At 39.7% G+C, this 24,199-nt stretch overlaps 1 protein-coding gene across 4 annotated transcripts in view; it reads right to left on the bottom strand.

The window, feature by feature from the left end:
* The window catches only part of CFAP61 (cilia and flagella associated protein 61), a 126,869-nt gene that overhangs the window by 49,068 nt on the left and 53,602 nt on the right, over nt 1-24,199 (bottom strand). For all 4 annotated transcript variants that reach the window (XM_081015133.1, XM_081015135.1, XM_081015132.1 and 1 more), the window contains 5 exons: nt 22,475-22,601; nt 22,086-22,163; nt 20,786-20,992; nt 17,999-18,133; nt 4,348-4,475 (listed from right to left, as the gene is read on the bottom strand). In XM_081015133.1, coding sequence (XP_080871259.1) covers nt 4,348-4,475; nt 17,999-18,133; nt 20,786-20,992; nt 22,086-22,163; nt 22,475-22,601 — 675 coding nt within the window. The remainder of the gene's footprint in view (nt 1-4,347; nt 4,476-17,998; nt 18,134-20,785; nt 20,993-22,085; nt 22,164-22,474; nt 22,602-24,199) is intronic.

Raw genomic sequence — 24,199 nt, 5'->3', positions numbered from 1 at the left:
TACCCTTATTCATGGAGGGGCAGGTGATGGCCGCACCTCCCCTCCCACACACTTCAATAAGTCAATGCCTAACCGCCAAACCTTATGAAGTTGTGACGATTGCTAAGGGGGTAGGCGAAAACCAAGTGGCTACATCCAATCTGTCAAATGGAAAAATTCCTACCCAGCCCCTGCTCCAAAGCAGGTGACCCAATTCAAAGCAAGGCCAAAGCAGCAGCACCTAAAATTAGGTAAGGAGGGCGGGTGTTCGGCAGCGCGATGCAAGTTCCCCCAGTTACGCCACGCTGCCGCTTTTATAGGCCCCAGGAATCGCGCCAACTGCCCCGATTGGCCCAAACAGCCTGGCGCGATCCCGGGGCCCAACGGTTAAGGCTTGGGCCACGCCTGGCAACAACTCTCCCAGTGGGGGTGGCTTAGGGGCCCGCGTGCAACCAGGATGCTCATTAAGGAGGATCCCACTTGCTTGCTTTTAGGATGTTTTGCTTTATATTATAATGTCTTTTTCGTCACAGAAAGACTACAGTATTTTATGCTTTGCACTAGAATGGTGCAGGGAGGCAGTGGAAGACAGGAGTGCCTGGCATGCTCTGGTCCAGGGGGTCATGAAGAGTCGGACACGACTAAACGACTAAACAACAACAGAATGCTGCATAGGAAAAGGCATGAAATTAAAAACAAATATATTATTTCTCTTACACAAGAGCCTGCAAACGCATGAGAACTGCTACAGGTTGTCCCTATTTTAGCACTGTGCAAACTCTTCCACTACTGCATGAGCAGGTATAGGCAGCAAGGCACTAGTGTTTTCAATTTTATAGCCAATAACCAAGGAACTGATGATAGGGGAAAACTCTACTAGTAATAAGGTCTAAGCTGGATGTTCCAAGCTTAGACTGTGTGTCTTATGCAAACCAACTTTGTGTTTCTATACAAATAATTAAGAAACATTTATGATTTTGGAACCCAGGTTAAAGTTTGTCTTTTCTTGCTGCTGTATGAATCTGACCTTTGAAGAGTTTGTAAGTAAGCCATTTTTAACTTACTAAACATGTGGTCTCTTTCAATGCTAAGGAAAATGGGGAATTTTGGAAGCAACTTAGAAGGGGAAATTTTTAAAGTCTAACAGGGTATATTTCCATACTTTGTTTACTGCATATCAACAACAACAACAACAACAACAACAACAATCTTTATTACGGTCCAGAGACCCAACAAAACATTACAAATCAATACACAGTTCATACAGCTAGAACGTTGGCAGTGGCAAAGTTTTTATTGGTGGTTGCAAGAACAAATGAGCCCTATATTCTAAACAAAATGCTTGTTTACTGCATATTTTGTGTTTTTAAGTTTTCTGCTGGAGCTCTTTCACCAAAGAGTACTTGCCCCCAAACCTGGATCTAGGCATCCAGGTAATTCTCCTTTGTATTATATCTAGTATTTTATCGTTTACCGAAAAATACAAGATTAAAACCAACAGTTTTTGTGATTCTAAGTTCTTTTAAACTGTTTTTAATATTGTGTTTTAATGTTGTTACCTGCTCTGGGACCTTAGGGTGAAGGGTAGGTAATTAACAATAATAATACTGAGTCAAAATAGTCATTCTAGGGAATTTGCTGAACTAGGATGTAGGGAAGCTAGATTTCTATGCTTGATTGATTTTAAAGGTCTTTCACATAGTAGCTCCCAAACTCATGTTAGAACCAAAACAGGACATGCAACGAAAAGAGATATTCACTAGCTCATTGTTGTTGTTTTGCAAAAGAGTTGTGCCTTTTGTACTGCTCCTGCTGACCAGCATAACTGCAGGGATGACCTTGTATAAATGATGCAGTGGGCTTTTACTTGCTTTCACTTGAACACAAACAGAACCCTTCATGTGATCCGGGATGCTGATAAATTAGGGTCCCTGATCATGTGAGGTGTTCTACTTCTGTGAACAGAAGCCTTTTGCAGACCTACCCCACACAACATGGAGATGATTGGAGATGGAAGGGGAGCAGCATGCATATGAGGGCATTAGGAGTGGGGCTTCCAGGTGCACTCCTGCCCCCAGACACACTTTGAGTGTTTGTGCTTTCACGCAAACACACCTTATATGTAATATATAATATATACAATAAGGCTCGTAATATAGTTAAATATAGGCAAGATATTAAAAGAAAAAATGAACTATATAATAATCCAAAAATAATTCAATCTTCCCTACCAGAGAAAAATGGCAGATTAGGTTGATGGATTATGCCAAAATGGCAAAAATGACCAGAAGAATCAGAAATCAGAAAGATTATGTTGGTTGTTGGTAATTGACCATAAAACTTTAAACTGAAAAACTATTTAAAATATATATATATAAAAAAATTAAAAAATTAAATCTCTTGACCTTCCTGAATGGTGTTATACAGTTTCAGCCACAAATATACAGAGGATATATGCAGCTTAGCTTCTCCTTCCTTGATATATTTTGAGAAACTGCTTTTGTACTGATTTTATTCATAATTGGACAGCTCTGATTTGGTATTTTAATACTGTTTGGTATTTTTAGTAGCTTTACACTGACCTTTAGCAAAAATACATATGGAAATCTACACACACAAAAAACCTATCTCTGGCAGCCGGCTGCCGTCTTTAAAATAATGTTTCAAAAAGGCAAACAATCAAGGGGACAGTGAGTTCGGAAAGAAAGGGAATAGATTAAAACAAACACAAAAACCCACAAAGTGCAAGCTTTTCACCCTGATTCCAGAGCTTAATAGTGTACACGTGGTGCTACAATCTCACAAGGAATTCCTACTCTGGGCCTGGTCATAAAGAATATTGTGTATCAAAGGAGATGGAAATGGATAGCAGAATTATAATGCTTGGAAATGATCGGCAGTAGTTTAATTAAGAACTGGTGAGATGTATTCTGTATGACCCATCTTGGTCAACAATCTAACAAGACGTTTTTGGACAAACTCAAGTGCCTGAGAAGTCATCAAAGGCAGACTCATTACAGTACAGTGGTACCTTGGGTTACAGACACTTCAGGTTACATACGCTTCAGGTTACAGACTCCGCTAACCCAGAAATGTTACTGTGGGTTAAGAACTTTGCTTCAGGATGAGAACAGAAATCATGCTCTGGCAGCCTGGCGGCAGCAGGAGGCTAAAGTGGTGCTTCAGGTTAAGAACAGTTTCAGGTTAAGAACGGACCTCCGGAACGAATTAAGTACTTAACCCAAGGTACCACTGTAATCTCATTTGGAAGTTATGAGAGCATGAACAACAATGGTTTCAAGTATTGTTTTAATTATTTGTTTTGCAATGTTATTTGTGTTTAATCAAAAGTAAATTATACTGAGTTCAAGCAAGCATACATAGGATTCAGCCTTAAACTCTTATGCTGTAGACCACACTGAGTGCAAAAACTAGAAATGTTGGCTAAAATACTTTAAAATAAACACATTGTGAGTTACCCTTAGAACAAGAGACTCACTTTACATCTGAACCCCCATGCATAACTGTCCACACTTTATGAGGCAAACTTGCTTGCCATGGGTACACTGCTGTTACACTGCCTTCCCATCACAAACATTTTTAAAAATTATTATTATTATTAATACCCCACCCATCTGGAGGGGAAGAGGTATGCACTTCCTAAAATAACCACACAGACATGTCTACAATACCCAGCTTGGCTGAGCCTCCCCTCTGCACATTTATTTCTAAATCACCAACAGTATTTGCTTTGTGCAAGTCAAAATAAGACCTAGGACCTTTCCTCAAGCAACCAGTTTAAAAGACTGTGCATGAAAGGGAAGGAAAGTAGAGGGAAAAGGTAGGAAGGTTAATTTGAGAATGCCACTATGCACTAAGCAGATCTGTTCCATGGTGGTATTCTGGCTGGGAGGAAACTGTTACAGTCATCATACATCCCTCATTCTCTAGCTGGCAACTTACTCTTCTCCTCACCTCCGCATTCCCAGGGCATAAATTCTGCAAAGGAAGAAGGAAGGAAGCCCCCTGCAAGCAATGAGTGGGATTAAGTGAATATTCCCATTTCTAATGTTTTGCTATAAGGGGTATGTTGCCTACTCTGTAAGTGCTTGCTGCAGGAAACACCTAGGTACCTACAGCAATCTTATTTGTTGTATACACATTAGAGGCAGCCTGAGACATCCCCAACATCGGAGTGAAGGTGGAAGGGGAAAAGACTCAATGTGCACACAGAGCTTTGGGTCACAGTAGCATAAGTAAGTTAGAAAAGCTGAAGAAACTCAAATGTAGGGGGGGGGGGAACCAGAGAAATATTAAAGCATACAGGATTTCCCTAATTATAAGAAGCTACACACATTAAATACTTACCAAAAAGTCAATGTTTCTAGGAAGGAGATTCCAACATTTGATGCCCCAACTACTACAATTCTAGCATTCACCGACACTTTAGGCTCCAAGGACAACTTCCGATTAAAGTGGTTCAATGCATACTTTACCTGCAAGAGGAGTTAACAAAAAGAAGCGATGACAAAATGATGAGAACTCTTTAAATGATTTCTAACAGCATTACTAAGGAAACAGTCTCAACCATACATAGATATTCCAAAATTTGAAGGAACGGCATACATTGTACTTCTATGGAGCTGTCACCACAGATCATGACTAAACAATTTGTGATATAGTTAATTTAATTCCAATGAGAAAAGAACAGAAAATTTATTGAAAATGATGAGCTATTGTTGTGAAAGACAGCTGACCATTGTAGCAAGCCAATATAAATACCATATTAAAATAGCTTTGGAGAACTAAGCCCAAACTAACAAAATGAATTTCAGTAGGGACAAATGTAAGGTTCTACACTTAGGCAGGAAGAACCAGCACACAAATATAAGATGGAGGACACCTGGCTTGCCAGTAGTACACTAATAAAGGATTTAGGGGTCTTAGTAGACCATGAATGTGATGCAGCAGTAAAATAAGCTAAAGCTATTCTAGGCTTCATCAACAAAAGTCCACATCAAGGGAAATAAAAGCCTTAATCTTTCCAGCAGTTTCAAACCATACCTGGAACACTGTGTCCAGTTCTGGGCACAATTTAAGAAGGATAATGACAAGCTGGAATGTGTGCAGAGGAGGGCGATCAAGATGATCAAGGGTCTGGAAACCAAGCCTTATGAGGAACAGTTGAGCAAACTGGGTATGTTTAGCCTGGAAAAGAAGGGTCTGAGAGGAGATATGATAGCCATCTTCAAATATCTAAAGGGCTGTCACATGGATGAAGGAGCAAGCTTGTTTTCTCCTGCTCTGGAAGCCAGGATCCAAACCAATGGATTCAAGTTACAAGAAATGAGATTCAAACTAAACATCAGGAAGAACTTTCTGACAGGAAGAGCTGTTCGACAGCTACATCTGCAGTGGACTCTCCTTGCTTGGAGATATTTAACCAGAGGTCTGTCTTGTATGATCTAATTGAGATTCCTGCATTGCAGGGGGTTAGACTGGATGACCCCTTCCAACGCTACAATTCTATGATTTTGTGATTCTAGGTGTGACCCTGCTGTTGCTAGTGCTTGGAGCTTCTCTAAAGTTTTAAGCAGAGTTAAAAATTGGATTCTGTGAACAGGTTTAGCTGCTGACTCACTTTGCTGGCCTGAAAAGCAACAAAATTCCAGTACAGAATCCAAATAAAGGAAACATATTCCTGAAGATAAACGTGTTAACAATTTAAATGTGTGTTCTTTTTAGAATTTTTTTTTTAACTCCAGATACATGTTTTTCCTCTGATAATACTTTTGCAGTGCAATCATGACATCCAGTGGCCAATGTCAGCGACTAGTATCAGTCAAGTGGTGTCCCTAAAAATATTCCTTTATATGTTCTACAACATTCTTTGATGATTACATACCTAGTAATTTCAAAAGATGTATTTCAGGTACAGCGGCACTGCAGACATACTAGTTTAATTCTTCCTTCTTACTTGGGATCTCTGAATTGTTGTTGAATGGGAAGAGATCTCTAACAAAATTCTTAACACTCATATGAAAGACAATTCTCAAAAATTTGTGTGTGTGTGTTGATAGTTAACATTAGTGATTGGTTATGTAGACATGCACTGAATATCTGCCCCATTACAAGGGCTGCCCCGTTAAAGAGACACCAACTCCCCTCTACAGGAGCCAGAGCGGCTGCCACTCAGCAGGCCCAGCCTAGAGAATGGCAGGGCCTGGAGCAGCTGTTGCTCTTAAAGAAGAGCTCATGGAGCTCAAAGGTAGGAACAGAGGAAGGAGAGTGGTTTTCTGGGGAGAGAAAGAGAAGGGCAAAGGCTTGAGGGGCTACAGTCTCTTGACTCCAATGCTGCTTCTTTATCAGCCAGCAAGGAGGTACAGGGGGCCTTAAAAAGAGGCCTCTGCTACCACCCCACCCTTCTAGGTAGATGATATAATGGGACAGAGCTGCTGGGAGTAACTGTAGGGTATCCGAAGAAGGGGTCAGTGACAGGACTGCTGGACTGCCTACAAATGCTGAAATAAGGAAAAGACTATGAGATCTTCAGTTGAAATGCTACAAAATGTATGCCATCAAGAGCCATCAAGAACACCAGGAAAGGAAAATCAACCTAACCCCATTAGATAAAAACACCTGCTTCTAAATTACAACTTCATTCTGAACTTGAAAAACTGCTCGCCCTTCTCTATCTTTTCCTGTTACTTCCCTTCCCTTCCCTTCCCTTCCCTTGCATGTTTTGTCTTTTTAGTTTGTAAGTGTGAAGAGGATGGACTTCACCTTCTTAGACTGTATTATGTCATAAAAATAGAAACCTGGGGTATAGGTTTGTTTGAGGGTTATGGGGTGGCTTGCCAAACCCACTTGTCTGGGTTCAAAGTGGGAGCTGGAAAACCCACTGAAGATGCATGTGTCATGCACAGTCTGTATGCAGTTGGGAATTAATACCCAAGGACCTGATTGAACCCTGATTGTGGGGCATATGAGTCACAGACTACATCTGCCAGTGTCTTGCTTTGGTACTAAGTTTATGAATGGCAATCCTTACTAAGCTTACTGTGTCTAGATAGAGAAAATGGAGGGATTTTGTTCTTTTGCTCAAAGTTGGGGAGATTCCTTTGTGTGCATATAACTTTTCTTGGGTTTAAACCTTCTTCCTAAGAACTATCTTCTTTTTATATCTTTTAAGTAAACTTTTAGCTTCTTAAAACCCTAGTCTAAAAGCTCTTACATGCTACTTCTGAGTTGTTCTTGGGGAAACTCATGAAACATTTTAGGCTAATTGGGAAAAAGCAGCACTGCAGTAAATAACTGCTTACCTGGAGGCAGCAGAAAGGTCTAAGGGCAGGCATGGCCAGACTTGGCCCTCCAGCTGTTTGGGAACTACAGTTCCCATCATCCCTGACCACTGGTCCTGTTAGCTAGGGATGACGGGAGTTGTAGTCCCAAAACAGCTGGAGGGCCAGCTTTGTCTAAGGGTAAGGGTTAGCAGAGCTGTGTACTCTCTCAGCTGGCCAGGAACTCCCTTCCCCCATGTGGTGCTGGGAAGCTGGAGGGCCATGACAGTAAGTCTTATGGCAGCACTGACCCCCTTCTCTCTTTTTAATTGATCTGAGTCACTTTGGGATACAAATTGTTTGAAAAGTGGGTTAAAAGTATATTAATAAATGGTTGGTATGGGGGTTTACTTCCTTAATCTGCTTCAGGCCATCTGAAGAAAAATGACTGCAAGTCTGCTTTATTCTTCACAAATGGCATGTACTACTGTAGCTAGCATAGCAATCTAATGCCTGTTCCATTCAATGGGATTTACTCCTACGTAAGTATGCACAGGATCAAGAATTTTGCCCTGTTGGATTCTGTTCTTACAGTGGCCAACTAGATGCCCGTGTCACATGTCAATAAGGCACTATTTTGTATGTATTTTAAGTAATTTTTATACTATATGGCACAATGGTAGAAGGATTCAAGAGAAGGGGAAAGATAAGCAAGATGTATTTTTCCATTTTCCTTCCTTTGAAGGCTACCCCAATTCTGTGAGCCCTGAACAAGTAATCATTAACTAATATGCAACAGAGCAAGATTTATTATCTGTGAATACAAGCACTAGGCCTTGTGTTGAGCTTAGCCATTCCTACTGTGGCCGCCTGTCACATTGTTTCCACGTGGGAGGGCAGAGTGCTCTCCTGTTTCTTCTCTGGCAGCTGCTGGCAAGGGGGACATTTCTGGTGTGAAATTCAAGCATCACTTTTGCATGAGGCAAGTCAACTCCATCTATTTTAAGTAACAATTTACCTCCACTTAAAATGCGTACACAGGACTTTGGGGAAGAGGCACACTATTTCACGAACTCATGGGCATACTGCAAATCTCATGTCAGTACAGCTAGTGTCTCCAGCATTAACTACTTCCTTTCTCTAGCACAACGAGCAAGATTTAAATCAATATATTATTTGTGTTCCTCTGGCCATACATTTATGAAGCCAAATCCATGATCTGTGTACATACATTGCTATCAAACTATAAATATTTATTTGTGGCTTAAATAACTTTTTTAAAAAATCTTTTGGTAAGGCATTTAATGTAGAACAGCTTGCCATACAAATAACCAACCACCTGCTAATTCCAGTCCTATAACACCCATTCTGAGCTTCTACAACAGTGAATCTGCCTGAAAAATGCTGTTAAGGTATCTTCTATTTCATTCTCTTTTAAAAGAAGAACATATTAGAGGTGCAAAAAAGAATAAATCAACAAAAACCGTTGTATTCCCCTTGTTCAGACTCTGTGATACAATGGATCGTTGACACAATTGCTGGCTGCAATTTAGTCTGATGTACAAGAATGGATCACTGAATACACTACTAATGTAGTCACTCTGAGTGTGTTGTCTCTGAGTATCCTACTATATGGAACATGGCTTCCCCAAGACAGTACTGATGCATACACACATCCAATAAATGAATAGAAGATGAAGTCTGCTAGGTGATGGAATATAGCAGGAACCCTTTTCAAGTCTGTGTTGTTTCAGGCCAGTTGGCTTCAAGATGGCAGCAGGAGGTCAGTTAGCAAGCTATGCAGTAACCATGGAAACCACGATTGAGTCACTTTACACTCCCTCTGGATTGTCATACTGGGGAGCAGAATTGTATTGCTATACCTCAGACAAAAACAGAAATTGCCTATCCTACATATAACACTTCTTTTCACTTTTTTCAGCCTTCTATTGATAACTGCCCATCTGCAGTTTCCTTCTTCATCTCCCACTTTCCATTTTCTTGTTCATTCTAATTCCTCTGGGCTACTCTAATCTACCCCACTTGTGTCAGTCTCCTAGCATTTTTGTTACTCATTCTCATCTGAGAATTTTGCCCTGCCTTTCTCTACAGGGCATCCCATGTCTGTTTCCTCTGCCATTTCTTTCCTTGGACCCTTGACCTCCTCAATATCTCCATTCCTGTTCTCTTGGTCTGCTGTATCCTCCACACCTCTCTACTCTTTCTTTTTATTTATACCCTGCCTTCTGAAGCTGCTACTACCTTGAAGAAGCACTTGCCTGCTCAGTCACACTTTGATGTAAGAGCAGCTAAGCCAATGGCAACAAATGAGGCATCACCACTTCTTGACGACATCCACCTGTCTTTAAAGACAATCGACTGCACCTCTGGGGGTGAAGTCCAGCTGCTGCGTTAACAACACTGAAGTGACCTCCCTGGGGTGCAAGACTGGGCAGTGTATATGAAAGTCCTGGGCTGCCCAGATGACAAGACCCTTCTCTTGGCCTCACTGATGTGCTCCAAAGGAAAGCAGAGCAATATGTTTGGCACCAGCTTGGCTGCAGGAGTTGCCAGAAGGAGACATACATGACACCATCCAATTGCCTTAGGGACTCCACTCTGGATTTAGCTTTTTCATCACCTGACGATATCCTGCAAGGCAGGGAAGGTTTAGGATCAGAATTTTCCTTCTCCTAGATGGGCTAGCTTCCCAGGTTGATAAGCCCCATCTGCCCCTCACTTCCCTCTACAGCATGTGCAGAAACAGCCTTCTAGACCCACTGTTGGTCTTGCCCACTCAATCTGCCAGAGCCTGTCTTCACATGCAGGGAGTGTCCCTAACTCACAGAGGATTTGAGACCCACTGGCTACCCTCACCTGGTTTAGCCAGCCAGTTGAAGCTGTTTCCCAGGGTGAAGCTGCTTTCACATGCTAACAGCTTCTAGGAACCACAGGTGAGAGCGGAGTGCAGGCTGGGGACCAAAGGTAGACAAACTGTCCCAGAAGGAGTACAAGGTGTCTCCCACTAGAGGTACTATCCCTCCCCTAACACCCCATACACCCCATACTGGTAAGCAGTGGGAATACAAGGCCCCCTTCTTTCACTCATCAGAAAGAAAAAGAGACTCATTCATCCCCTTCAGGCTGTGAGGAAGGGACCCTTCCCTTTCTCCAACCCTTCTTGAAAACTTATTGAGGTTATCTGTGCACTACTTTCAGAGCATCTGACAACCTATACAAAATGTGTTTTTTTTAAGATTAGAAATGGGGAAAGGTCCTTTCTCTACCGTTTGTCTGCTGGGCATGGGCTGCCTGTCTCTTACCTTCAACTTACAAAGTGGCCAAGGGTGATTTTGTTTTATATTTTTGAAAAAGAGACGAGCCTCAACACTCTGTGTTGCTCCTCCAAGTTCAAGTCCATGCTGATCCTCAAGAGGCATCCAGACACCTGTGCACCTCCCCACTGAGACAGCAGTGACGCACCCAGGCCCAGAACTACACTTATTACATGCAAGGCTTTAAGAACACTGCTGTGTCCTAAAAACATGCTTTAAGAACTTTTCCCCTTTACTTCAAAAACTCTGCATGAAATATTATTTTTGATAGGGGCCTGATACTTTCATGCAGAAAACTGGTAAAATGTGATTTTGCATGCAGGGTCACACATTTTAATTCAATTTGCACAATCACACACATTCCAATACAATACAATATTCAATGTTTATTATTGTTATAAAAAAAATTAAAACAAAACACTATTTTGCTCCTCAAAAGGCATGTTCGAATCTAATTCAGTATAGCTAATGTTGTTACATACGTAAATTCAATCTAACACTTTGATGCTCTGAGTCCTTAATATTGTGACTTCAAATGTCAGCCATTTGATATGCATTTAATTTTGAAAGAGCTTCTGTTCTGAGTCTAACCCATGAAAGCTCCTGCTGCACCTCTGCAAAAGACTCGCAGCTGGGTCCCAGAAAACACTTGCTGAGATTTAATGTGCCAAAACTCAGCAGGCTGCCTGGCTTGTCAAGACCAGCCTCTGGTTCTATCACAATACCTTGCCTACAATACCCCAGGCCTATAATTTCCCTACACAGCTACACTTCCATACTTTCAAAGTAGGATTAAATCACAGATAGTGGGGTCATGTTTTATGTGGATAGTAAGCTTCCTGTACCTTCATTATTTCTCTGTTGTCCATATTATGTTCTCTAAATCACTGCCCTCTCACACTTTCCCCTCCCTCAATCCAGATTTTCTCATACTGTACTTTCTCCTTTTCAGAGTATTCCTAGTATGAGCAAATCTGGACTGAGGGAGAAGGAAGTGTGGGATGACAGTGATCTGGAAAAGAACATCATGGAGGTACAGGAAACTTACTATTCACATTAAACAACAGTGTGGATGAGCGTACTGTCTTTTCTGTGAATGCACATAAGACACAGAAATACACAAAAATATGTTTCCCTACTTTCAGAACTGCTATACAATAAGTTTTGAAATTCTATCTTGGTGTGCCATATAATTAAGCATCCAGATTTTATACTTAAATTAATAATCACAGCACAACTGAATAGCAACAATGGGATATAAACAGAAATGTGCATCTCGCTTTGGGGGCATTGCTGAGTATTAGTATTTGAAGAATAATATTTATCTCGCCTTTCCAAACAGCTCTCATCACATTCAGGAGGATATCAACCCATAAGATTTGTGCTAAAGGTTAATGAAGAAAGAACCAGCTTTGCAGGCCAGAATGAATATTCCAGTTTATGGAAAACAACATTAACACCTGTATACTACTGACATCATGCTTTCAAAGTGAAGATAGGTCACCTTACTTTTAATTTCACACATGCACATAAGTGGTAAACATTCAGAGCATTCTTGTTAATGATGCCATCTGCTGCCTCCTCATAATTGCATAATGCTCAGGCTTCCAGACAAGATGTAATGGCAGCAATACACAAACCTGCTGACATTTACAGTGAGAAAATTTATGATCAGCCATCAGCTCAAAACAAATGTGTTTGCATGACTGCTAGTGCTATAAAATCATCAACTACATGGAACAAGTGATGGTAGAATAAATAATGGATTTTCATCCATGCATGTTTTACACAAATCATTAGCAATTTGTTACTCACGTACAACAGAATCTTGAGCAACAGTTACTTCTTGGAAAATCACTCTCTACCTTGCTAAATTAAAGCTGTACTGTTGAACCATACTTAGTTTTACATGATCTCATCTACAATATCATAGATTGATGTTTTACTAAAAGGCTGGACTCAAAAGCACATGTATCAGGGAGTAAGTCCCATTCAGCTCCTTTGGATTTCTATATTATTTTCAGCTGATCCGAAAACGACCCAATTTCCACTTCATTTTCTTGAAAACTAACTGCCCTTGTTGCCAATTTTGGCACTACTGACTCTATGGCTCTGATGCATAACAAATGTTGAGTTGCCTTCTGAAAAGACTTTTGGTTTGTGGGATTGCTATGCATTGGCAAACAAGTGAACTCTAGAGAATATCCAGCCAACATTGTGTCCAAAACCCACTTGTCCATCTGCTCTTCCACATGTGGGCAAAGTGCAGTAATCTGCCCCCAACAGACCCATGCACCGGTGCAAGTTTGGGGTCAGGCTGAGGAGTTCCTTTTGTGAACTTAAAGATGAATATGGAGGCTTTTGTGACTGAGGTCCTGCATGCCCAGATGGGTGCTCTTTCAGTTCTAACATGCCTTTAAACCTTCACACGGGAGCAAAAAGTGGTTCTGATTAGTTCTGAAAGAACTGCAGGGCTTTAGACTTGTGCTCATCTTTCTCAGTCATGGGGAGCAACTTTTTCTTATCTCAGGACTCTACTAATACCACCTCCAAAACGGAGTGCTGACTGGGTCTACATCCCACTTCCACAGCCAAATATTCTGGTGCCCCACAGAATTGGCTGACAGACCCCTGGACTCAAACTGTAGCAAATTCCTAGGAAGAGTTAAGCAGTTAAGTTTGAGCTCCAAACAATCTTCATTTGGGGGAACTATACAGACTCCTGAAAAGATCAATTGTACAGCCCACAGGATAAGCAGCAACAGGCAAACAGGTTCATAGCGGGAGCCCCAGGCTTTGCATGGGCAGAAGAGCTGCTAATATGGAGTCCTGTGAGGTCTGGATTACCAAACTGAAAATGCATAAGCTAATGCTTGTGCAACAGCAGCTTTCATCACATAATGGTCACCAGTACGCCATTATCCAGGCTGCATTTGATCAGTGGACTGTGATCAATATTCTACCTGTCTTTGGATTAGGAAATGCAAACCTGTATTTCATAAACCATTACCAAGCTGAGAAATCTTTCAACAATAACAAGAGATTCTGCAGCCTTTTTGCGTTTGCAGCAGCAGGAGAAACAACAATCTTGAACTGCATAATAAAACTTGACAGAGTGCAATAAAGATACAATAAAACATGAACAATGGATGGTCAGAATCAAGAAGTAATTAAATAAACATACTACATTTTAATCTGCATCATGGAACAGTTATTGCTGTTAATTATAGCACCTATTTCAGGGTCATATTCATAATTTAAAAAGACAGATGGACAGCAGACTGCTTCCAGATGGTGAGAAAGTAAGTTGAAAATAAATGTTTAAAATACAATTATTAAAAATTAGCTAATCTCAAGCTAATTATTCACATGGGATAACAACAATACTGTCAAAAGACATTCTGTTTAAACCACATTTCCCCCTTGATCCAAAAGAGATACTCTCACTGAAGAATCTGTTCTCCCTGTGAAACACCTCTAACTATTATGGCTTATTGAAGAGCCCACTGGTATCCCTATATTTATGGAATTCATTGTGACCTTTATTCTCTTCTAAACCACATGATCAATTTCCCCTTCCTTGGCATCCCTGGCAGTGTCCTGACAAATGAAGAAACCATTACTAATTGAATAACTAGCTGACTGGAATGCGAAAATACATTGCTCTAAATATTTATTCTTTTCTTTTCTGGAGTAAAATGGAAATATTAATAGTTGCAGACTAGCATTCCAATATAACAGATTTTGTACAGTTATTGACTGTACAATTTATATACAGTTTTTGTTTTAACACTTGTACAATATATAAATCAAGTTAGCTTTGTCAGGAAGAAAAAATCCAAAGAAAATTGAGCAACACACATACAGAAATATTGGTGGCAATCCTAAACAGTAAGCACAGCAGATAGATGATTTAAAAGCAGACTTATTACCAAAGGGTTGTATCCAATGTTAGTCCTACTCAGAGCAGAACTACTGAAAATCATTTTCATGAATAATTTAGGTTCATTAATTCTAGCCTCTCTCCATATGAACCTGCCCTGGACCCTGAGATCATCTTCTGAGGCCCGTCTCATGAAGGTCCAGAGGGTGCCAACATAAGGATTGGCCTTTTCTGCAGTGGCTCCCCAGGGAGGTTTGGCTGGCGCCTTCACACCTTATACAAACAAAAAGTTCCTCTTCAACCAGGTCTTTGGCTGATTGACATCCAGTGCTCTTTTAAAATGTGTTGTGGAAAGGGGGATTATTGGGTTGACTTTGTTTTTGTTGTTATTATGCATTTTCTTTTTTTATATAATGTGATCTGCCCTGAGATCTACAGGTATAGGGTGGAATACAAATTTAATAAACGAACACATAATTAAGCAAGCAAGCAAGCAAGCAAACAAACAAACAAACAAACAAAGGGTCTATTCTGAGTGTAACTTAGTTGAATACAATCCAAAGTAAGTATTTTTTACACACAATAATTATCAATCTCAAACAACAGCAACTTAGTGTAGCATGCACAAGGCTTTCTTCCATCATGGAGCCTAAAGGGACATACATGAATCCAAAGTAGCCCTATGTGAACATTCCGTCAGCGCAAGGTTTTCTGCTTGTGCAACTGAGTATTTCCTCCTCTCCTCCCCTGCACATTTCCTAAATCTGGTCTAGGGGTTCCTCCAAACCCCTGGCGAATATTTTTTGGGAGGGACAGGGGGAATGTCCCATTGTGCAAGTAGAAACCCATGTGCTGATAGGACTGCCCTTGGTTCCCAGGCAGTCTCCCATCAATGCAATGACCAGACCCAGGCATCCTTTGTTTCAGCAAGGTATTGGCCTCATGTGCCCTGGGATGTCTGGGGTCCAATACACCTTAAATATTAGAGGCTGTGAGAGGCCAGAAAGAGATGAGTTTATTATTTGCTTCTTTATATAGCTTTAGTGCTCCTGCAACATTCCTATAGTGTCACTTTTCACAGGCAGAGAATTGCACATGGTAGAACAAAGGACTAATTTAGGACATTTCCCCCCCATACAGGCAGGCCCCCCCACATTTACACAGGGGTTACATTCCAAGACGCATTGGTGAAATGACATAGAATATGTTGTTTCCAGGTCACGCCCAGGTTTGTTGCTATGTGCGTATACACAGCTGCACACATATTGAGTGCATATAAATGGGGAGCTGCCAGTACTCAGTAGCCACAACATTAGAAAAAAATGACAACACAAGCACTTTTTCCTTATGGCAACTGAGGACAAGCCGGTGACGGGAACAACCAAGGTATAAGACAGTACACAGGAGACAAGTGAACAGAGATAGGAGAGGGCATATGGGATGCAGCTAGGACAGAAGATCTGGACAGCAATGAGATGGCTGGTAGGGGAATTTGGTGGGGAAATGTCACCGAGAAATTCTATTATGAAAATTCCGGGAATTAAAGGAAGGCATGCTGGGAAGAAGCAGAAAAGGGACATGAGAAGGGAATGTGGAAGGGATCAGAACAGCTGATAGAACAATATATATGTGTGGAGGATGGAATCAAGGCATAAATATGTTAATATTGAATTAGGTTTTAGTCCAATACCAAGATAAACAAACAACAGATTCCTATTTTGAAGAGCATGAACTAATCAGAAAAGAGGGTCTTGAGAAAATGGAAACCAGGAATTATTTTAACAATAAATATATAGAGAGAAAATGATATATTAATATAGATATATAGTTCTATAGACAATGAAAGAGATGTGTGTATATAAAAGTTGTTTTCAACTAAAGGATTCTTCACAAATCAGACAGCAAGCACACAAAAAACAGGGTGAAATTGTGCTAGAAAAATGTAAAATGTAATGGTTCTGAGGATTATTAAAAGATTGGGACAGAAAGGAAGGAATGGAATTAGAAAATAGAAGTACAGAGGAGATTTCATCATAGAATAGTAGCAGAAAGTAAAGTAGAGAAAAAGTTCCTAGAGATATGGAGGGAATTCAAAACCACAATCTATACGGTTGAGGCACAGTTTGAAACATTTTAGCTATTTGAGATTTGTGAAGCCAAAAATCTATTAAGCAACTATGAAATGGAAAATTTGAACTGTGCTATAAGTTCTTTGTGTCAGAAAAGTAACATTCATCATAAAACCAATACAAAAACCTTTATGTATCTTTTTCTAGGTGATTTGCAAGTAGATGACTTAGCATCAACAAAGAAGAGGTATCTTGGCATATTTCTTCCTTTGTTACTTAAACATGGAAATGAACAGATACACAATCCATTTTCCTTGTTTTAAAAAATTCTGCATGTCCAATTAGCATCAGTACACTATTTCTGTAAATTGCTTTGTGTGGTTTTTTTTTACAATTAAGCAGTGTACATGATTTTATGAAATATGAATAAGCAGCTAAGAAACTAAAAAATACACTGAGAAAAATGTAAAGAATATTGCTGAATGCAGTTGTAAATGTGGGTCCATTTTATGTCCCCCAACCAGAGAAAGGTGAATCTGTGTGCAGGAATAAGTTTCCACGCTTAGATGTGCAAGGGGCAACTGTGGGGGCACAAAATCCCCCATGTCCAACAGCCACATGAAGAGACTCCGATTTAATGATCTACATGCACAGCAACAGATGGCACACCTACTGCATCCAGCACCATCCTCAATGCGCACACCACTTCTCCCTTGTTGGAGCTGGGGACATGATTAAAAAGGGATTAGACAAGTTCATGGAGGATAGGCCAGCTATTTGCCCTAATTTTCAACATGAATTTTCTCTTCTTTCAAAATCAGCATTGATATATTTTTATTTGAAGTGCTGACTGCAAATACATAGCTAAATAAATAAATAAATAGATGGCTACGCAGCAACCTCAGAGGTGGTAATGCATTGAGTTGCTGGGAGCTGACAGCGAGAGAGGCTGTGGGCTCCAAGAGGCATCTGTTTTTGGCCACCAAAAGGAAACAAAGCTGGGCTAGATGAAACTTTGCTGCTATGGTTCAGCAGAGCTCTTTTTATGACCACAGTCAGATACTGCTTTTTTCACTAGTGCAAATGGCCTTTTTGACGAGGGGAAAGCTATAGAAGGAATTACAAGCCCATGACTTTGTTTTTCTGGGAAAGATCAAACTGCAGAATAAAATAGAATGATAAAATATCCATTCTGTGAATCTGACCATTTTAAATACTTAAATTATTATTATCAACATTCTGAATAATTTAAAGGCTGCTAGTTGCAATTCTGTGTTTGAAATACATGCTAAAAAAAGATAGCAGAGCACGACAAAGTAAGGGCATGAACATCAGGTTCAAGATAATTAAGAAGCAGCACACCAACATTAAGACAGTAATGTCATCCCATCTGCCAAATCCTACATTTAGTTGGAGCTATGCCTTTTGCTTACTGCTGCTTCTGTTACCCACCTGATCCTTAGAGACCTCTTTTGCTGGAGCATTTATGCCAAGTTTTTCCAGAGGATAGACAATCTGTCGTCTTGGTCGCACGGGAACCATGTAATGAAGGGCAGATGTCAGGGAATGGGCACAGGGATTCTGGAACTGAAGGACAACAAGCTATATTTTAGCGCAGATAATGTCATAAAAGTGCATCACAGATGTCTGTAGCAGTGCTTTGTGAATTTAAGAATCCTTTATCCTCTTGATTAAATCCAGGAGAAATATCACCAAAAAATAAATAAACACTCTCAGAGCAGAGGAATGGATTGCAGCTAATTCCTGACACTAATGAAGATAATTATGAGAGTAATTATATTACTATCTCAGTGGGAACGACAGATAAACAAGTGGTTTGGTTTATGGGATTTTGTAGCACAAGTAGTTTCCCCACAGGAATATATTCCTTCAGTGCAATCATGAATCATCTTCATCCATGCTCATTAAGGACGTTACATGCTTACTGTTCACCTCTGGTTGTTTGGCAAAGGAGAAGTTAAACATGCACATAGAAAATGCACATGAAGTAAAAAGTCATTTTCATTCAAATACAAACTTGTATTTCATTCAAATACAAATGTTAATGAAGTAGCATAAACGTGAAGGAAAAAATCTCCATCCTTCCATAAATACAGGAAATGATTAAAAATACATTTACCTTACTGCAAGTTTAGTTATAATCTGCATTTAAACAACAGTTGGGGAGCAACAGGAAATGCAAAAAACAAAAAGGTTTCCAAAAAAAGAAGAAGTCTGGAACCTGCTGTTTAAACAGAAATGACATCCCATAAAAAACCTTAATTTTCTTCAGTGTAGAAAAGAACCAAGTATTTCTAATGCTTCTTTCCTGCATAATTTCCCCCCACTTCAGCTGCATATATGGTAGTTATATTCAGGCATTCATTCAATCCCATATGCAATTAGAATTACGCAAGGGGAAAGGAGGGCCAGCTTCTCGGGCTGCACACGCACACACACACACACACACACACACACACACACACCAGACAAGGTTCTGAAGCAAGGAGTCTTCTTTACATGCATAAGCTTCCCCCATGTGACCAGGGTTCCAAATCAACAGGCTGCCCAATTCAGTTCTTTTTCTCTGCTATGTGGATGGCGGCAGAGCCAGGATGCAACAGAGGGGATGGGGCCTGCAAGCATGATCCTACTCCCCCTGCCTCATGTATTTCTAATTGTGTGAGGGCTTGAATGCCTGAATAAGGGTAATGGTAATATTTCAGGTCATAAAATGTAACTTGCTCATCTGAAATTGAGATCTTAAAAAGGGCTACGAACAGCAAGAGCACTGTGATCCCAAGAGCCATGTGCAACATTCCATGTATGCACTGAAATTTGTCCTGCTCTCCCTTCTCCTGGCATCCCTTGAAAAGGTGCTTCCAGGGACTAGGGGAGTCATTTTCCAGAGCTTAAAAGAGGCAACGCAGCATGGGGAGCATGTGCAGAGGTATTTCTTTGGATCGAGGCCCATTCCGTCAGAGTTTACACTGTCTTTTTTGTACAAAGGACATTTTCTTGAGTCCTTGTTCAAAATCAGTCCATCTTCAAACATTTGAGGCTGACCTACCAAAGCTTATGACCTTTTGCTTCCTAATGCTAATGAATATCAAAATGAGAGAGGGCAAGGGATCATGTATTTGAATGAAGTCCTTTGAGAGTCCTCTGTCAAGAGCTGAGTATTCAGCTGTTCAGTACGAGATGAGGGAGTAAGGCTGCATCCACACTATTCCTTTAAAGCACTTTCCCCCCTCCAAAGAATTCTGGGCACTACAGTCTGTTAAGGGTTGTTGGGAATTGTAACTCTGTGAAGGGTAAACTACAGTACCCAGAATTCTTTGAGGAAAAGAATGTGTGTTAAAAGGTATAGTGTGTGCGGAACATACTGAAATCTGAGATCCTTATATTTTTATCCCACAAATTTATGTCTAAGTATGGAAACTTGGATGTAAAGGTTTAAAAATAAAGCATGATGTGTAGGTGGCAGCTTTGCACCCTTATTTTATAGGGAATTTCTCTAAAATGGCTATCAATGTGACTACAGCTCTGGCTAAAGCAAGCTGAATTCCTCAGGTAACCTCATCATAACCCAGTCTATACCATTATTTTAAGCAAGTAAATATCAATAATGAAAACGACGTAGAAAAAGCTATTTATTCTTTTTTAGGCTTTACTATTGAGCCATTTTGAAATGAAGTATCCTAAATAAAAAGCTTGTCCTATGCACACTAAAAGGAATGTGACCCAGAAGCTCATTGGATAAAAGTAAGGTTGGGCCCTAGAATTAACTATTTAAAAAGGAACTGCATGAAGAATCTTCTTTCCTGGAGGTTTTCAAGAAAGTTCACAACGTAGCTCTTGCTGATGGAAATAAGTTGAGACAACCAACTGACTCTCTTCTAGTTCTAGGATTCTACATAGAAAGCACATTTCTGTGGGTTTTAAAAGACAAACAGATGCGACTATACGCAACACATATAATATATAATATTAATAATTAGTAATTAGTAATTAATTATCATAATATATCCTTCTGTGTGAGCCCTGGGAATATCTATTGGTTGTATTTATTTCTAACTATGTAAGTTAGAAATGGTTGCCAATTGTTACACATGTGTACATTTTTGTTGGCAAATTCTACATACACCCAAGGGAAAAAGTAAATAAAATTAAAAACCAATCAGCAACATTTACATATATAAAATCAATCTACTTCTTGACTAAATGATTATAGTTTACCTTGCCATCTTCAGGCTGAGGATAAATAGGGTAATAAAGACAAGATTTGTAGGCTAGTCGAAGCATCTCCTTCATAAAATGTTTTGCATAGTGATGAAAGACTGGATTCAGTGCAAAATGGTGAAGGTGACCGTGCTCTTCCTGCTGGTGATGACTGAAATAAATAAAGTCTTCAATGTTGTAGTGTGAGCGAATATATTCTATATCCTGGAAAACATATCAATTCAATATACTGATTAAGGAAAGAGCTGTGCTTCTGTTTTGGAACAGCTATAATGCAAATATTTGTATTCGTTTTTCTTTCAAGAAAGAGGGATCACGACCACCAAGGAAGTAGCTATACACCAGGAAACTCTCCTGCACAAGTTCCATGTCAGCGGGATTTGTGCAGATCATTCCCCAGTTGATTGTACTGTAAAATGAGACCATATAGGTAGCTTTTGAAAATGAAACAGTAGCTTTTAAAAACAGTTTTGCATTTATTTACACACTTTATTTAAAACGTCTGGCTGTTTTGTGTCCTAAAACCAAGACCATATGGACAACTATTAAAAATTAAGCATATTGGTAGAGGTGGGGTTTTTATTTAAAAAACAACATAGTATTGCTTTTATTTACAACTATATTTAAAAAGACCAGTTATTGGCTTACTAGAATCTGTGGATTGATCCTCATTACCAAATTACAGGAATCCCCTAACTGTTGGAAGCAATTAATATACCTTTTAAGATATTGCATTCCATATCATCCAGAGTTAAAGTCATATGGTTTTCTACCATATTAAAATGAGAAATTTAACAAGGAATTGCTGGCAAGGTCACTCAGTTTCTTAGATGCCTGCCTTTATAAAACTTCCTTATCTTTGTAAAATAGCAAAGGGGAGCAAATAATAATTCATTTCAAAACTATTTCTTCTGTTTGAAGGCAGAATAAATCACCTTGAATCTCTGTTTTTCAAGAAAAAAGGGACAAAAACATACAAATTGCATTTATGGTAAATATCATTCTGAATTTAGTGCCTCATTTTGTTTTAAAGAAGAACAAGACTGTGGATGAGAAAAACTGTATATTGCTGGGATATACAAAATTTTCTCCTCCAGCAATCTTGTTTTTCTTTTCTCCTTTAACTAAGGATTGTTCAAACATTATTCACACATCACACATTAGCTGTGGAAGGAAGCAAATGTTCAAAATGTTTATCTGAATAAAAACATTCCTGCCTTTGAGAATATTTAACATTAATTTAGTGTTCTAAATCCTTCCATCAAAAAGGGAAAGATATGCATATAAGAATATATACCGTTTCATTTCTAATAACTGATATTCCAACAATTTGATGCAAAACTTCTGCTACAAATGCTTGAATTGGTGTTCCATCCTGAAAAACAAAGCAAAAGATTTGGTGTACATTCTTCTACTCTAATACTTTAATTAATGTTCTTTATTTAAACACCCATCTCATCTCAGCTCCCCTCCCACACAGTACACTCTGACATGGATTATAATAATATAAAAGGCCCAAAGGGCATTTTACTTTTTGCACCAGAAAGGTGTCTTCTGTATACTGGTTTAGTATAGCAGCAATTTTGAAGACTGCCAGTTTAGCATACACAAATGAGCAGATTCCTATTTGAACACTCTCACAATAAAGTTCAAACAGAAGCAATATAATGCAGTGTAACAACTTACTGGATCTCTTCGTGCCAATATGTAGCCATTTAGGTCATCCAATATACTTTTGTTCAATTTCAAAGTTTGGATTAGTAATTCAACACCGGCGACATCACTGGTTCTTGCTGGTCTTACAATAAAGGACCTGTTAGAGAAATAAACCCAAATCCTCTATATGCAGCAAACAATGGCATCTACAAATTGTCTCAGATTCCAGGCTTAAATACCCAAATGTGACTATCACAAGGAAAATTTTGGTTTTGATACTGTATTATCACACTGCAGTGACATCAAGTCACTTAAAACCCTTTAATGCTGGTTTGAGTTGCTCCTCTACTAGAGAAAAAGCTGAAGTAGGATTCAACAAACATACATCAATTTGAGATCAGTAACTGGCATGGCTTCTCTCAAAGAATTCTGGGAGCTGAATTTTGGTCTATGAATGTATGAGCACCTCTCCACTTGCTCTGAAAAGTACTGGGTATTTGTGAACATGCCAAGCATTATGAACCAGTTCTGGATTAACACTTTCCATTTTAAATGTAACCGTTAAGAGTCTCTCATGAAACATAACCACCACTTGATTCTAAAATGCGCATATTAGATATCAGTGTTCAAAGATGGAGCCTCTAATTCAAAAATCCTTCCAGATCAGCACAACGTCCAATAACTTTGTTAAATATTCACCCACTCTTACAAGTACCACGTGGCCATCTCACCCAAAGAGAGTATACGCTGGCTGAGCTGATGGATGCTTGGCTGCTCCATTCAAGAACAGTGAAAAGTAGCTAGATAAAATTGCATATTTTGATCAACTGTACTTATTACAAATCATATTTCCCTAAAATCTAGTGCTCAAAGATTTGTAGTAGGTATACTCCTAGGTACCTGCTTATGTCTGGATAAAACACTAACCTTTCATTGACAAGCAGCAGAGCACATTCTGTAGACTCCTTTATTATTTATATACCAGGGAGTCATCTAGACTGAGTTAGAATCATAGAATAGAATCATAGAATCATAGAGTTGGAAGAGACCACAAGGGCCATCGAGTCCAACCCCCTGCCAAGCAGGAAACACCATCAGAGCACTGCTGACATATGGTTGTCAAGCCTCTGCTTAAAGACCTCCAAAGAAGGAGACTCCACCACACTCCTTGGCAGCAAATTCCACTGTCAAACAGCTCTTACTGTCAGGAAGTTCTTCCTAATGTTTAGGTGGAATCTTCTTTCTTGTAGTTTGGATCCATTGCTCCGTGTCCGCTTCTCTGGAGCAGCAGAAAACAACCTTTCTCCCTCCTCTATGTGACATCCTTTTCTATATTTGAACATGGCTATCATATCACCCCTTAACCTCCTCTTCTCCAGGCTAAACATGCCCAGCTCCCTTAGCCGTTCCTCATAAGGCATCGTTTCCAGGCCTTTGACCATTTTGGTTGCCCTCCTCTGGACACGTTCCAGTTTGTCAGTGTCCTTCTTGAACTGTGGTGCCCAGAACTGGACACAGTACTCCAGGTGAGGTCTGACCAGAGTTGGCACACATTCATTTTACCACTTGTTGATCCTTGCCCATCAAATGACTGAGCCATCAGAGGTTAACACAGATAGAATGTTTTGCAAAATAATAAGTAAAAAACCAGTAGTACATGCATCATTACGTCTGCAGTTGTCTCCTTGCCTAAAGAGGCAAGAACTCTACTAGTCCACAAAAACATCAAAACAGCACCATAAAAGAACTACTATG

Source organism: Podarcis pityusensis (genome assembly GCF_964106645.2).
Source record: "Podarcis pityusensis genome assembly, chromosome: 7".
In the NCBI taxonomy this organism is placed as follows: domain Eukaryota; kingdom Metazoa; phylum Chordata; class Lepidosauria; order Squamata; family Lacertidae; genus Podarcis; species Podarcis pityusensis.
Note: the sequence above shows the minus strand (reverse complement) of the source record. Positions and strands in the feature narration are given on the sequence as shown.